Source organism: Microtus oregoni, unplaced genomic scaffold (genome assembly GCF_018167655.1).
Source record: "Microtus oregoni isolate MIOR12 unplaced genomic scaffold, Mior012 000018F_ref0000195, whole genome shotgun sequence".
Classification (NCBI taxonomy): Eukaryota; Metazoa; Chordata; class Mammalia; order Rodentia; family Cricetidae; genus Microtus; species Microtus oregoni.
Window position 1 is genome coordinate 36,965,058 of NW_024543077.1, and position 16,860 is coordinate 36,981,917.

The following is a 16,860-nucleotide window of genomic DNA, read 5'->3' on the forward strand; positions in this document are numbered from 1 at the left end:
TTCTAGACAGGGAGCAGGCCTGGCTCATTTGTGGGTCTGCTAATTCCAGACGATGGGAAAAGATGGTTGCTGGTTGGTGTTTCAACACCATCAGCAACGGACAGCAGTGGCCCAAAGTGGTCTCTCTACCTCTTATTACAGCCGCCAGACCCAGCCAGGGTCAGCTCGGTCTCAAACCCCAAAGTCCCACATCTGTAGGGCTTGGGAATGATCATCTTTAAAACAGACCTTGGGATAAGGCAGGACGTGCCATCCCAGGCTGGGGATTCAGTGACCTTAGATCACGACGTCCGCATTGAAACAGGGATGGGTACTTTCCTGCTGATGCCATGCAAGGGGAAACTGAGACCCAGGGAGATAAAATGACTAGCCAGGATCACGTAAACAATTTTTGGTGGGAATGGAGTCAAAAAAAAACACTGGATGGGAACAGTAAAGCCGTGATTTCTAAAAACGACTTCTTCACAGAGCTCAGATGGAGCCATTTCACAGCAGAGATGCCACAGGAACCATTTCCTAGGTGTAGGAGTCCCAAGACTTCCTTCCGCTATGCAAAATCATTTCTCTTCTGTCACTGGCCACACCCTGTTCTCAGGACCTTCTGCTGGGCCGCAGCACCCATCCGGGCCCTCTGAGGTGCAGCCTCTGGCTGTGCTTCCCTTTTGGCTTAACTAACAACCTCCACTGTCGGTATCTCCAACCCTGAGACGCGGAGGCACACACGTGCACGTTAATCGCTCCGGGGAGAAGCTAGATGATTAGTTTAGCGCAGAATCTGGGGACCTTGAAGCCCTGCCCTGCAGAAACCCACACAATCCACTTCCTGCCAGGCCCTAGCTGACCCCTTCCTCCGTTGCTTTTTCTTCTGCCTCCTTTTCCTCCTCATCTTCTTTCTAGATTTTTCTGAGAGCTCATCTCACACAGCCCCCAGCCTTAAACTCACTCATGTAGCTGAGGCTGGCGGTGGACTCCTGCCCCCCCCCCCCCCGTGTTTATAACCCCCAGTGCTGCGATTACAGGTGTTCCCAGCCACACTTCCTCCACTATAAAAAAAAAAAAGAACAAAAAACCTTTCCTAGCTTTCTTCCCCTCCCCCACGTCTTTCTTCTGTTTTTGCTGTGGTTGTTCTGCCCTTTCGTTTTCCTATTACCTTGCTATATTGTGCCCTAAGTATCTACTGGTAGAACAAGTGTGTTTTAAATTTAAACACACCTATGTATCCAATGATGCTGGGGCTCCATCCCCTTTAAGTAATGTATCCTGTCACTCTAAAAGAGAAAGAAGAGTCGAACTAAAACGACATTTTACAATGTATCCTTCCTGTCTGTCTGATACTTTGAAATTTTTTTCTTCAGAGACCTCATGGATCGGGTGTTTTTCTTATTGTCTTCATCACGGTTTCCTCTGTCCCTGTTAATAGGACCATGGACCAGACCTGGGGCCTCCTGGATGCTAGTCCTTCATTCTAGCACTGAGCTACATCCCCGTCTACATGTATGGTTTTCCTTTTACCCCTTAAATATCCACCCGAGGCCTGAAATTCAATACCCAAGTTCTTGAACATTCTCTCATAACACCTTTCTTAATGGCTATCTACGATGACGGCTTTGGCAAACTGTTTTGCTCTCAGACCCAGCCTCAAAAAGGCCTCTTGACACCGTGTGGAGAGGAGGCAGCGTTCTAGCCTTCCCAAAGTCCTTTTCGCCAGCTTGGTTCAAGAACATCCGCAAACCCCAGTCTTTTCCACGCACGCTTATCCGGGTGAACCCGTCTAAATGTGAACTCTGGGGGTTAAGTCGCGAAGCCAATGACAAGATAAAACCTGAAACAAAAAGAAAGAACTATTTCTTTTTAAATTGTAGGACCTGACACGCAGGGTACTTGATAAAGAGAATTCATACAAAAATCAAGTCTCTGTGTGCCACAGTCATTACGTTAGAAATAAAACAAGAGTAAAGGTTATTAACAAACAAAAACTAGCACTTAAACCTATCCTGAGAGAGCTGAAGTTGACCCTCAAGTACTCATCTCTTTAATTTGACCAACGAGGAGCCAAGATTCAGGGACCATTGGCAAAGCACCACAAATGTCCGCTCACTGATCTTAGACATTTCCCACTGAAGTGCCACAGGCTCCCCACAAGCAGATACTCCTGCATCAGCCGAGGACAACTGTGATCCAGAAAGACTAAGGTGGAAGCTAAGATCAAAGCTGTGTGCACAGCCCAGACTTCCAAACATCAACTTCAGCAAGTTCAAGGCTAGCCTGGGCTACACAAGGCCTTGTCAGAAAGAGAGAGAGAAGAGCCGGGCGGTGGTGGCGCACGCCTTTAATCCCAGCACTCGGGAGGCAGAGGCAGGTGGATCTCTGTGAGTTCGAGGCCAGCCTGGTCTACACGAGCTAGTACCAGGATAGGCTCCAAAGCTACAGAGAAACCCTGTCTCGAAAAACCAAAAAAAAAAAAAAAAAAAAAAAAAAAAGAAGAAGAAGAGAAAGAGAGAGAGAACCAGGAGGGAGGAAAACCATGCCTTTTGTCCCAGCACTCAGTAAACCAAGGCAGGAGGATTTCTGTGAGTTTGAGGCCAGCCTGGACTATCCAGCAAGCTACAGAACAGTCAGGATTACACAGAGAGACTCTATCCAAAAAGTGGGGAGGAGGCAGGAAAGGACATCTACCTGACCTGCTCCCCAAGTGTTGAGCACCACCATACCCTGCTCAGACTGTGATTTTCTGTCAATCAATCAAAGACAATGAGGACCTTGAAGACAAGCTGTCAGTTGAGAGGGGTCACCTCTAACAGCACTCAAAGAGAACAGGAGGAGTGGTGGCGGGAGAGGGGAGAGTTGCTTCCAGAAGTGCTGGGGCTATTGTTAGGTTCACCTCGGCAGATGGTAAAGTTTTGTGGCTTTGTCTCTTAATTTTCCAGAGGACTCTCTTCCTAGAAAAAGCTGCAGTGCCCACACTAACCACCACATAGCCAGTCCTGTTTAGTTAACACCATCCTGTGGAGGTATAGCTTTGTTTCTTTAGATCAGAATCCAGACCACCAGTTCTGACTGGTCACGTGAGAGCTCTTCTCTTTAATCCGCTCACTCTCAACTCTCCCCACACCCGCTCCGTGACTGGTGTGTTCTTTGAGAAACAGGGCCATTTGCTTCCTATAGTTTCCTTAGAGCCCATATATTTTAACTTTTTACTTTAAAACACAGAGCATCTCAGACCTTCACTATTCTTTTTTTTAATATTTATTTTATTTATTTATTTATTATGTATACAATATTCTGTCTGTGTGTCTGCCTGCAGGCCAGAAGAGGGCACCAGACCTCTTTACAGATGGTTGTGAGCCACCATGTGGTTGCCGGGAATTGAACTCAGGACCTTTGGAAGAGCAGGCAATGCTCTTAACCACTGAGCCATCTCTCCAGCCCCCCGTCACTATTCTTTTACCCATGTCCTGTGCCACCCAAAACCATCCAGCTCCCTTCTATGAAGTCCTTGCTATTCCCGGACGCACACCTGCCCCCTCAACGCTGCCAGAACAAGAGGACCGTTCTACCAAAGCAGGGGGTATCATGGATACAGAAGACCCCCCAGAAGGTCTACGTCAGCTTACATAACAGTTTTCTTCCTGGGATGAGGCAGGTATGAGTTAACTTGTAAAATACCACGCCTATGAAATCAGCAGATGCAGTGAGCACTGCAAAGATTCAGACCCACTTCTCCAGGTATCCAGGCGACGCCAAACCGTGTTGAGGGTCTCTTGTGACAGTGGCCCTGTCTCAGAGGCCAGAAGGGCTAAGACCATATTGTCTGGGGTCGAGCCCACCGCTCCGTGATTCCCAGACTCACGGGTCCTAAATAAACTCCTCAATCTCTGGGTTCTCGTTTTCTTCACTGGCAAAATGAAATGACAGTCAGCTCTCACGTGGCCCTGTTGGCGGGGTTAAGTCTCACGACGCGCCCCAGCTCATTTCCAGTCCTCTCTCTAGGAGATGACTAACGTCACACCTGCCCTCATCCAGTATCACACTTTGGGGAAACTGGAAAAGCACAGACGTAGAGATTCAGAAGGAATCGAGCGACCTTGGCTTTCACTCAGTGGGATCAGACTTTTGAGCAGGGAAGACCGCATGGCCTAAGTTCTACCATGCTGATTGCTCTATTCTGGATGGAAGCTTCAGAATGCTGGACTACGCTGGGCTACGCTGGCTATGCTGGCTATACTGGGCTACGTTGGGCTACGCTGGCCCACGCTGGCCCAGCTCACCACGGCTCATGAGAGATCCAGGGTCTCCCCTAAGTGAAAACAATTCAAGACCGTTCTCAAAGGACCACACTAAGAGCATCCTGTGTCTCCGTACCTGGTTCCTGGACATCTCAGAAGACCTTCTTGGAGAACGAATCCATGGTCCTTCAGCAAGACTCAAAGTACATTCATCAGGCCTGGGAAAGGCTAAAGCTTCCGTCACCACAAAGAGGGAGGACGCTTTCTCACAATGGGAGAGGCTAAAAACTTGACAAGAATCTGTACCCGGCAGCCTCTTTATATAGGCAAGAAAATCCAATGTCGGGGCCTGCGAAAAGCCATATAAATACCAGGAGTTCCCTAAGTGGAATCCTAGGAACTTTATTCCCAGTCTGATGCTATTTTTTAAATAAACGAAAACAAAGTAATTTAATATTGAAACTTCCAGAGACAAGTTAGAACTGCCACTAAATTTCCATGTCAGGGCAACACCAGTGTCTCTACAAGTCTAATTAATTTTACTAAAAGCTCTGGAAGCTTCCTTGGGGCAAATGGTCTTCCAGTATTAAAGATAACTAGTTTTCAAAAGGGGAGACAAGTGAAAGGTTTTCGGTTTGGTTTGGTTTGGTTTTGGTTTTGAGACAGGTCTTTCTGTAACCCAGGTTGGCCTTGAACTCACTATATAGCCAAGGATAGCCAGTGATGAATTTGAACTCCCGATCCTCCCGCCTCTACCTCTGATACTAGGATTACAGATGTGTGCACTGTGTCCAGGCAGAATGACTATCACAATTTGAAAGTAGGTTTGTGAACCATTAATTTCACCTTTCAGGTCCCCAACTCTCCACAAACTCGAACACTGGCCAGGAAAACTGTCTGCCGTCAACTTCTGAATCACCAGAGGCAGACAAGAGTAGAGTAATAAAAGAAACCACCTATAAAATAGGCGCACAGATTCCCCATAAACTGAAGTAGGGAAAGAACAAGAATCAGTCTCTAAACCGCTAACGTTGAATAAACCTCTTCGGGAACCTGAGACCATTTAACTCACGTGCAGACGCACACATCAGCCACACGCGGGGGAGACACTGTAAAGCAGACCCCATTAGAAGGACTGAGCATGGGAGGAACAAGGCAGAGCTCAGGCACCACCAAGACATCCAGTCCGGCATCTTCACTTGACAAAGAGGAACCTAGAGCCCAGAGATCAGTCGTCCGCCATCCCCTCGACTTATGCCCACAGCAACATAGCCTCGGTCGCACAGCCTCCCACATCTTGGACAAGAAGAGTCAGAATGCTTGGCTCTTGCGTGTTCTAACCTCGGGCTAGCACGTGGCCAGCAGGCTCCAGTGTCAACCGAACTCACAGAAGCCAAACCTGTCGCTGTCGAACCTCAGGCGAGCAAACAGAGGCAAGATAGGAGTCTGCGTGTGACTGTGTACACAGACATACCTGGAAGGTCCCTTGGCCATTAATATTTAACAGCACCGTTACGGTTCTCAAAGGGCCATGGGGTAGAGGAAAATGACATGGTCACCAAAGTCTATGCACTCCCAACCGTCTACGAGAATTTTTAAGTGTTTGAGTACATGACAGATCAGGAAGAAAAAGACAAACCAGGAGTTTTCACGCATAAAGAGACTTCCAAATAATGCTAAATGCCAAGAGTTCTTTTTTTTAATCTTTTTTTTAAATTTATTTTACATACCAACAAGAGTTTCCCTCCCTCCATTCCTCCCGTCCCCTCCCCCCAGCCTCCCTTCTACCTCATGTCCCCATCCCCCCCCATCCACTCTTTCTCCTCCTCCGTCTCCATTCAGAAAGGATAAGGCCTCCCATGGGAGTCAACAAAGCATGAGGCAGGACCAAGCTTCTCCCCACAGCATCAAGGCTGGGCCAAGCACCCCACCCTGGGGAATAGGTTCCAAAAATCAAGCTCATGCATCAGGGCCAGGTCCTGAACCACTGCCAGGGGCCCCACAAACAGACCAGTAAACTCTTAAAACAGCTACGCCCACCGCTATCGTTCTTCCTAACTTCCATTGTATTCGTTTCTTGACGGAGAGGAGGGGCACGTGGGCCATGACACACGCATGGGAGGAGGGGCACGTGAGAGAAGGGGCACGTGGGACGTGAGGCACGCGTGGGAGGAGGGGCACGTGAGAGGAGGGGCACGTGGGCCATGAGGCACGCGTGGGAGGAGGGGCACGTGAGAGGAGGGGCACGTGGGCCATGAGGCACGCGTGGGAGGAGGGGCACGTGAGAGGAGGGGCACGTGGGCCATGAGGCACGCGTGGGAGTCAGAGGACAACTTGCGGGAGTCGGTTCTCTCACACCACGTGAGTCCCAGGCATTGATCGCAGGTCTTTAAGCTTGGTGGCAAATGCCTTATCCAGTGAGCCAATCCTTCCGGTACCATTTTTAAGATCTTAGCTTCAAAATCAAATTTTCTTTGGGGGTGTATATGGAAATCTATCGTAGCAGATTTTTGTTGTCTTATGGGGGGAATGACCCAAGTTAACATGCACCATGATGAACATGTATGTGGCCAACAGAGAGCACCTCTGTGGAGCTGGTGTCCTTCTTCTGTCTTTGCATGGCATGGGTTCCTGTGATCTAAGCCAAGCTGTCGGCCTTCTACAGCAGAGGCTTTCCCCGCTGGGCCATCTCCGTCGCCCCCTATAAGAGTCATGTCTTAACTTCGAAACGCACGGCATTATCAGATGTCTGGCTCATAGGAAGTTAGGCAGAGCTGGCCGGATGGCTTCAGAGGTAAAAAGCACCCATCACCAAGCCTGACGACTTAAGCGCGGTGCTCAAAACCCACATGGTGGGAGAAAAAAATCGACGCCCACAGGTTGTCCTCTGACCTCCACATACGCAGGAACATAATACACACACACACACCTTAAATTTTTTAAACGCAAAAAAATTAAAGAATTACAAATTTTTAAAATAATTTAACATTACGTTGTAAATATAATACCCATTAAACACTGTAGGTTAATACATCGTATTTATGTTGCTGAGATAGAAACCTTCTCAGGATGGTGTTAGTTCTACGTCTTCCATAAGAACTGCCCCTTTCTGGGCTTCTGTTTACTCTCCTCTGAGAATAGGGGAAGTGAAACTTAGCGCATTCTTTTAAGAAAGGAGGCTCCATCTATTCTGGGCCAGACTTTCATTTATCCTGAAGCAGACAGTAAGGGATTTAAGGGACGCATATCTTTATTTCAAAAAGTCCTCGGTCTAGAAAACAGATATCCACAACGGGAGATACTGATACCATCACACAGAAGTGCTAGGTCTGTACCTGGCTAAAGAGACCCTTAAAGGAAGCGTATTGAGATGTCAAGGGCAGTTATTTCAACTGACTATGGAGGCTTCAAACTCGCCATTTGCTGGTCCAGCTCTCTGATTTCCTAAGGTGGCCCAATGTGGAAGATGATTAAAAGTTCCCATGTCGTACAAAAATACAATCAAGAAAAGAATCAACATGTTCTAACGCATCACTCGGTGGGTGCAGGGGTGGCAAGGTTAATGGGACAAGCCAGGGACTAACAGCTAGGGACAGAGGCCTCAAGGTCCTCACTCTGACAGAGGTGGGTCTGACCCCACCCTCAGATGCTCCACAGAGCTCCCCCGTAACTGAGGGAAGAGACCTGCCTTCTGTACCTGCTGCTCCCTGGTCAGCTATGAAAAGTATGGCCTGTACCAGAACCCCACTTATGCAATCAGACGGGCAGGGGAGGTCACTGCCCTCAGCTGCTCTCTGGGTGTGTGACCTGAACAAGTCCATCAACCTCCCTCCCTGCTCCTGTTTCCTCGCCCATCCAGCAGGATTGACAGCCTCACCATCCACCTAGGGTGGCTGAGGATTAAGAGATGATTCACCACCACAAAGGCCCAGGGTACAAGCCACGATTAGGCACAAGCCACGAAAGGCCGGCCGGCCGGTACACTCCCAAAACCGTACCACTGGGTCACGGGCGACCAGAACAGAGTCCAAAAGTTAAATTTGTTCTTTTCCTCCTTCGCTCCTGTAGCATGGGCAGTGTTGGCTCGCAGACCAAGGGTGGCTGGAAAATCTAGGACGGCCTGATAAAAAAACGTGTCCAAAGGCCCCACACTGTGGCCAGAAATCCTGCTTTCAAAGCTTCAGAATTTCTAGTCTCTGGCCGCAGCTGCCAGACAGTGCCTTTGGCAAGGAGGTGGGGGACAGGAGTGTGAGCTAGGACTTGGCGAGGAGACGCTAAACCAGAAGGCCTCCAGGCGGGACGCTCAGAAAGAGCCAAGTGCTGAAGCTTGTATCTACCGGGCTCTACAAACCCGAGAGCGGTTCTGCTGTCGTTAGCAAACTCTCGGCAGAAAAGCAAACCTTTCATGGGCAAGGACGCCGCCCGCCAGCCTGGCTAAGGAACTTTGAGAGGGGGAAAAACTGAAGGAAAGAGCCAAGCTGATGCTGCCAGACGCTGATATCTCTACAGTCCTTTATACCTCTCTACATATGGAATTCACCCTACAAGTTCCATACAAAAGTTCAAGTATTAAATCCAACTGCAAAAGGCCGCATGAACGCTTATTTTCAGCTAAACACGTTGCTATTTGGACGTGATGAAAGACACTCCAACCTTATGATTATCTCGGTTCTCCCGAGAGGTAAACAAATGCCTCGTGTCCACCTATGAGGAAATGGGTATAGGACTGTATTAATTACATTGCTGAATAACAATGCTTCAGAGGAGAAGAACCAACTCCTCCAATTGCTCGCGACTGTCTCCGCTTTACCACTAAAGGCTAGGAAACCCCCCTCAGTCCTGGGCAAACTAAAATGGTCCCGAAACACTATCAGAAAGAGAGAGAGAGAGAGAGGGAAAAAAAAAGAATGACGGGAGGACAGACTTTCAAATGCAGAAGTGCTAAGTGGAGCGTGTTTGCAGCGGTGGTTCCCAGTTCCTTTTCACAGCAGAAGACTAAAAACCACAGCAGCCTCTCCCTTCCCCCCCCCTCCCCTTTCTTTTCAGCCTTCCCAAAACAGAAAAGACACAATGCTTCTCTCGCTTGACCCAGAGACCACTGCAGGATTGACTGCTGAAGTAGCGACCACCACCACCCAGACAGTTCCAGCCTTCGGGGTTGGTAGGCCAGAAAATGTCACCGGTGATCACCTCTCACCTCAAGGACATCCAAAAGCAAAGTGAGACAATTCAAAGTTATCAGTGGCAAGAATGTGTCCTCAACCCAAAAAAACCCAAGAGCTGTCGCCAAAAGTTAAGATTCGCCTTGCAAGTAGGCATTGAACGGACCAGGAAGAGGGGGGCCGAGAGGGTTTTATGCCAGGGTTATGCCATCCCTAGGTAGAGAGCAAGCTGCTCCACCTCAGACTGAAGCAGGAGTCCATGCTGGTGACTCTCCATCCACAGTGCTGGGGCAAAGCTCTTCTAGAAGAAGCTTAATCAAAGGGGCGTTAGCAGGAGTAGATGAAGATCAGAAGCAACGGCTAAGAAGCACACTTCAAAACACAAAGCAAGACTATATAAGGCAAGAGAAACACACTTCCTGGACCCAAAGAAACACAGAAACCATCTTGGCTCACCACTGACACCCCACCCCACCCTACCACCACCCCACCCAGTCTTCCTCTGACCTAGTCCCCAAACAGCCTGGTGGGTTCAGGTGTTCTGGAGTCACGGAACTCCTGGGCTCTCTCCATCTGTCGGGAGACAGAATCCAATGGAAGTTCTATCTCTGTCTCCCCAGCAGCAATTGTAGTTCACTGGGGGAACCGAGGGTATGTACTTAGAAGTGTTTCCACAGACAGACATCGCTGAAGCCTGAGACTAACTTCCTGTGTGGTTGAACCCGGCAGCACAAGCTTCACCAGGGCTGGTGCGATTTAGGAGAGCATGCCTTCCCCTACCTCGCTGTCTGCCCAAAGAGAGGAGGTATCTCTAGGCCTCAGCTCTCTACTAGAGGAGCCTGGGAGGCGACGCCACCAGCCAACAGCAGAGGGTCTTGAGGTAGCCTTGTTTCTTCTCTAGGCCAGCTGTTTCACTTAGAAGCTAAGGAATTCGGGAGAGGTGATTTGCGTCGCTATAAGTAAAATTCTGCATGAAATCCTTTACTATATATAACACAACCATGCCTACTAGAACCAGGTTGTTACAGAACGTAAGTATGCGTTCCATCCACGTAGACAGGACCCATATTCAAAGCAAGGTAAGACTTAAAGCAAGCGACTGTCTTAACAGTTGGCGAACACCGTGAACGAAGGCTAGGGGAAATCCTAATATCGGTTTACAATTGCGTTCACTGCTCAGGAGCCAGTGAGGAGGGGCAGGTTCGCCCCCAATTAGCAGTTGCTCTCCCTGCTAAATTTAACAGTTTTCAACTCAGTGGCTTCTGAATGGGGTGGGGGAAGGGAAAAGAGAAGGGGCTGTAACTATGTAAGGACGACAAGAAGTTGAAGCAAAGTCAATCCAAAGAGCAAAACAAATCACTGGGGATCAGTCCTGCAATGGGTTGGGCTGTACTGAAGTCGCAGGACCTTCTGGCCGGGTACTAACTAGCAAGACACCTCCAAAGAAGTTTGAGATGTTTAATAACAAGGATTGGCCTGTCTGGCATCATGTGTCAGAGTCAAGACTGACTCTCTGTTATCAGGACCCCAAAACAGTTTCACTGAGGATGAGTAGACCCGGACCTGGAGGAACATGGTCTCCCCCCCCCCACACGCCCCCCGCCATGGAAAGAGCTACAAACAGGTTTGGGGGTTTTGTTTTGTTTTTTGTTTTGTCTCACAACTTGCTTGGACTTCCATGAGTGTCAAAGACCCAGACGTGTAGCAAGGACTGTCAATGGGGTTCAACAAATAATCGCCTGGCTTCGAGCAGAAGTCCCGGGCTGCCCGGTGTGATGTCTCGGTCAGAAAAGTAACAAAGCAGATGGGGGCACCAGCGTCTGCAAGCTCACCCTGGGACCTGACTTCACCTCCTACTGGGAGATCCGAACTGAGCGCCCGTCTCTCAGCTCTCAGCACCCCCATCCCGCACCCACACCCTGCCTCTGGGCAACTAAAGAGGAAGTCGAGATGTCCTAACCAACGGATGAAGACAACCGACCCCACCGGAGCGGGGATCCGGGCCAGTCTCTTGCCTGGCGCAGGAGAGCTCCAGAGCCGCGAGCCTCTCTGCCGGCGTCCACCTTCCTCCTCCTGACCCCGCGGGCAGCCTTCCCCCGGACAGCCCCAGGCTGAGTGCTCCCGATTGCGCAGCACGGCCCGGGGCTCCCCTCCCCCGATCGGTGCGGTGACGGCCCGCATCCCCCACCCCCCACCCCCGTCTCCTCACGGCGACCACTCCCGCAGCCCGCCGACCCTCTCCAGCCGCGAACGCGCACTTGCGACGGCCCAGGGCGGAGACTGCGCGGGAGCCGAGCCCCGCGGCCGGCCGTGCACGCTCCAGCCCTGCGCGTAAACAGCTCCGGGCGCGCTCCGCTCGCTCGGCGCCCGCCGCGCCCCCTTCTCCGCGCCCCGCGCCCCTACCTGGTCGCAGAGTTTGAGCACTGCCATTCTTCCGCTCCCGCGCGCGCGCGCACATCCAGGTCTCCGCTCCGCAGATGTCACGCCGCCGGGAGCCGGGGCGACGGAAGGGACAGCCCTGGGATCGCGCCGGGAGCCCGGCTCCCCGATGTGACAGCCCTCCCGCTGCTCGGCCGCCGCCGCCAGCCGCCCAGAGCCCAACCCCGGCTCGCGGGAGTCGCAGCCCGGCCCGCCCGCCTTTATACAGGAAGTGCCGGCCGCTGCCAGCTGGGCCGCCACTGACATCACCGCGCGCTGCCTCCCTCGCGCCGCCCGGGCCGACGCTGCCTCCTGCCGCCCGCAGCCGCTCCTCGCAGCCCGTGGCCCCGGCGCCCTCCCGCACCTGCACCCTGCTCGGCCAGAAGCCCCGGGGTGGGTAGTGGGGCGTAGGGAGGGCTGACGACGGCGGCGACCCTCCCCGGCGATCTCACCCACGCGCGCGTGACTGATGGGCAAACCCTCGCAGACACACCCCAGGGGCCCAGAAAGCTTGCGACTCTTGGGCCACCAACTTTCACCGTTGGGAATGCGTCACACCCCCTTTTTCCTAAACCTCTACCCTAATCACATTGCTCCAACGCCCCAAATTTCTGCCACCTGGCCGCCGTGCAGACCGTCCCTTTGTTTAAAGCATAAGGAGGCCCTGGGCTCACGATTCCAGTGTTTCTCTTAACACACAGGGGCGGGAGAAACAGGGGCTCCGGTCCTTCATTTCAACTTCTGCAGCCACCTCCTAGCTAAGGCACACATTACCCTAAATTGGTAGCCTGGGCTTGGGCTGGAGGTGGTACTGAAAAGAAAAGAAAAAATGCACAATCCTGGCTGAATCATTCCTACAAGTTTGTAAGTTGTCTTGCTTCCCTGACAGGTAGAAGACTTCTGTCCAGCCGCAGGGGTTTCTAATACAGCCTTAGCGATTCATAGTAAGTACTTCTGAAATGTGGGAAAATACTTAGTAATCCAGGCAGTGACTGGGCGAGGGGAAAAAATGGGGCATAAGTAATTAAGATACTGTGCTGTCTAGTACCTCAACTTGATACCTCAACTTGATACAGACTCTATTTGAGAAGAGAGAACCTCCGTTAAGAAAATGCTGACCTGGGGGCAAGCTGAGGGGGCATTTTTTTGACTGATGCGTCGTGTGAGAAGGCTCAGCTCTCAGTGAGTGGTGCCTCTCCTGGCTGAGTGGTCCTGGATGTTTAAGAAAGCAAGCTGAGGCCGGGCAGTGGTGGCGCACGCCTTTAATCCCAGCACTTGGGAGGCAGAGGCAGGCGGATCTCTGTGAGTTCGAGACCAGCCTGGTCTACAAGTGCTAGTTCCAGGACAGGCACCAAAAACCACAGAGAAACCCTGTCTCGAAAAATCAAAAAAGAAAGAAAGAAAGAAAGAAAGAAAGAAAGAAAGAAAGCTGAGCATGAGCAGCAAGTCTGTAAGTTGTGCCTCCCTCATGGCCTTCAGTTCCTGCCTCCAGGTTCCTGCCTCCTGGTTCCTGCCTCCAGTTCCTGCCCTGGCTTCCTTCAGTGATGTGGAAGCAGAAGTATAAGTTGTTTTTTTATCTCCTTTTGGTTTTTCAAGACAGGGTTTCTCTGTAGCTTTGAAGCCGGTCCTCAAACTAGGCCTTGTAGACCAGGCTGGCCTCGAACTCACAGAGATCCTCCTGCCTTTGCCTCCCGAGTGCTGGGACTAAAGGCATGCGCCACCACTGCCCAGCTTGATTGTTTTTTTTTGTTGTTGTTGTTGTTGTTTGTTTGTTTGTTTGTTTTTTGTTTTTTTTTTGTTTTTTCGAGATAGGGTTTCTCTGTGGCTTTGGAGCCTGTCCTGGAATTAGCTCTGTAGACCAAGCTGGTCTCGAACTCACAGAGATCCTCCTGCCTTTGCCTCCCGAGTGCTGGGACTAAAGGCATGCGCCACCACTGCCCAGCTTGATTGTTTTTTTTTGTTGTTGTTGTTGTTTGTTTGTTTGTTTGTTTTTTGTTTTTTTTGTTTTTTCGAGATAGGGTTTCTCTGTGGCTTTGGAGCCTGTCCTGGAATTAGCTCTGTAGACCAAGCTGGTCTCGAACTCACAGAGATCCTCCTGCCTTTGCCTCCCGAGTGCTGGGACTAAAGGCATGCGCCACCACTGCCCAGCTTGATTGTTTTTTTTTGTTGTTGTTGTTGTTTGTTTGTTTGTTTGTTTTTTGTTTTTTTTTGTTTTTTCGAGATAGGGTTTCTCTGTGGCTTTGGAGCCTGTCCTGGAATTAGCTCTGTAGACCAAGCTGGTCTCGAACTCACAGAGATCCTCCTGCCTTTGCCTCCCGAGTGCTGGGACTAAAGGCATGCGCCACCACTGCCCAGCTTGATTGTTTTTTTTTTGTTGTTGTTTTTTTTTGTTTGTTTGTTTGTTTTTTGTTTTTTTTTTGTTTTTTCGAGATAGGGTTTCTCTGTGGCTTTGGAGCCTGTCCTGGAATTAGCTCTGTAGACCAAGCTGGTCTCGAACTCACAGAGATCCGCCTGCCTCTGCCTCCCGAGTGCTGGGATTAAAGGCGTGCGCCACCATCGCCCGGCTAGCTTGATCATTTTTTATCCCAACAATAGAAACCTCAAGTAAGACACTCCCATAAACCAGATAATCACTGTTGATTCTATAATTTCTTAACTGAAATAAGGGGCCACAAGACTGGTCACTTAAGAAGGAAGAGACCAGACTGGACAGGCTTCTATGAGGGGGGGAAAACTGAGATCCAGAGGGAAATGTCAAGCAGACAAGAAAGAGGTGGGGCACTCCCTGGCAGACACAAGCACCCTAGCAGACTATGGAGCCAGCCTTCAGGATGGTTGAACAGCAAATCCGAGCTGGAGTGCCCGGATGAAGCTAAAAACGCCTTCCTCTACAGTTCCCTCACAAACCAGTTGTGGGTTCTTCCTCCCCATTGGCAGGGCCTCCCCGAAGATTTCATGGGAGAAGGGAGTGATGGCAGTTGTTCGACACCCTTGGGTGTCATTCACCCGCTCTGCCAGGTCAACAGCAACATCCCAACGCTACTCTGCTTCACCCTCCAGATTGTGGTTCAACTCACGCAGAAAGGGGCCCTGAGGGAGCACCATCCTGGGTCCCCTCTCCTCGGCCACCAGTGATAAGCAGACACATTCCCTCCTCCCCCATCGTGAAGCCATTGCTCCCAAGACTCTTTTCATACACAACACAGGTTGTCTGATGTGAGGCCTCTCCATTCTGCTGTTCCGCAGTGTGTGTGTGTGGTCCCTCCATGCTGCTGTTCTACAGACTGTGTGTGTCTGTGTGTGTGTGTGTGTGTGTGTGTGTGCATATGTGTGTGCGTGGCCACTCCATGCTGCTGTTCAGCAAACTGTTTGCTAATAACTTGTGTAAATAGGACAGGGAATTCTCCAACTAAATATGACTGTATTTCCAAAAGAGAGAGAACAAATTCTGTAATTTGACAGACTCACTTCAGATCTGCTTTGGGTCACCGTGGAGAAGCGCATGTGTGAGTTCTGAGTCAGACTCGGTCCCCCACCCACCCACCTCCCCTCCTCTCTCTGGGATGGTGTCTTGCTATATTACTAGCAATCTGGCCTTGAACTCTCTGCCTTGCTATTTCTTCGCCCCAGGTGTGTGCTGTCAGTGGAAGGGAGAGGATCATACTCCTAGAAGACATTCTCTGTCAAAGAAATAGCAGGCAGTGCTTTTAACGTTGCCGTCACTGCCCTGAATTGAAATTCAAACATAATATTATCTACTTACACAAATTTATTTTAGAATCCAATATCCTCCCCTAATTAGATAATAAATGTAAAACAAACGGAAATGCATAGTTGCCGCATGTTTCAACAGGTAAATAATACATACAGCCCAACCCTGCTAGAAGACAAAGCAGTAACGTTGTGGATACATTGTGGCTGAGAGCACCACCGGTGCAGAGCAGTCTGAACGGGTAGTATCAGCAAAGCAAAGGTCAAGAGCACAGTACCCATAATCTCAGAACGATACACTAGGTCAGGAGTTCAAAGTCATTCTCCACTACATCAAGTTTAAAGCCACCCTGACTTCCGTCTCCAAACAAAACCACAAAAACAGCCGTGGAAATGGCTCTCTGGATAGAAGCACTTGCCTTGCAAGCCTGGCACCTCTCAGGCTTGAGCCCCAGACCCCATATAAACCAGATGTGAGGACCGCATGCATCTGTCATCCCAGGTGAGGACAAGGAGAACAGACCAGCTAGCCTGAAACACACAGCGTAAAAACAATGAGCCCTACCTCAGAAACAAAGTAGGAGGGAAGAACCAACTCCTAAAGCAATCCTTCAACTTCATGTGTATTTGACGTGCATGTGCGCACACACACACACACAGTTAATGGTGTCGTCTTAGGCGAGATGTTGCAAAATTTGGGCTGGCTGAGTACCGAATAAAAAGGAAAAAATTGGCTAAACTAGCATTAGTGCCTATCCAGAGAGTCTGGACTTCCATGTCAAGGCATCTTTACATGTGTGTCTTTACATGAAGATGCTGTGTAATATGTTAGTGGGGGCAACAGCAGAAAAACTCTAACAGATGGAGATAGTGAGGGAGGCTTCCATTGAGCTGAGCCCTGGATTCCTGCTACAGTGGGATGCTGGGGTGGGTGGAGATGGTGAGGGATACTTCCACTGAGCTGACCCCTGGATTCCTGCTACAGTGGGATGCTGGGGTGGATGGGGAGGGGTTGTTCCATTGAGCTGACCTGTAGCTCCATTAATTAAAAACCCAGAGCCAGAAATTGGGATTCAACCTGGAGATCAGAAAAGCAAAACAACCAGCCACTGGCTCTTACCTCGACCTCAGTCCAAAATGGCGATCCCACCTCCAGGAATCTCAGAATGAGACTGTGTCCGAGAGCTGTCTCCTCCCATCTTATATTCCTCTCTAGTGCTGGGATTAAGGGCGTGCACCACTACCGCCTGGTTTCTATGGCAAACTAGTGTGTCTACTGGGATTAAAGGTGTGTGTCACCGCTGCCTGGTCTGTAAGGCCGACTAGGCGGGCTGTTTTACTCT

General features: G+C 50.3%; 1 protein-coding gene across 4 annotated transcripts in view; it reads right to left on the reverse strand.

The window, feature by feature from the left end:
• The window catches only part of Ankrd44 (ankyrin repeat domain 44), a 211,123-nt gene extending 199,127 nt beyond the window's left edge, over positions 1–11,996 (reverse strand). For all 4 annotated transcript variants that reach the window (XM_041668373.1, XM_041668371.1, XM_041668370.1 and 1 more), the window contains exon 1: positions 11,792–11,996. In XM_041668373.1, the coding sequence (XP_041524307.1) occupies positions 11,792–11,818 (27 nt within the window). In that variant the 5' untranslated portion in view covers positions 11,819–11,996. The remainder of the gene's footprint in view (positions 1–11,791) is intronic.
• Positions 11,997–16,860: the final 4,864 nt, after the last annotated feature.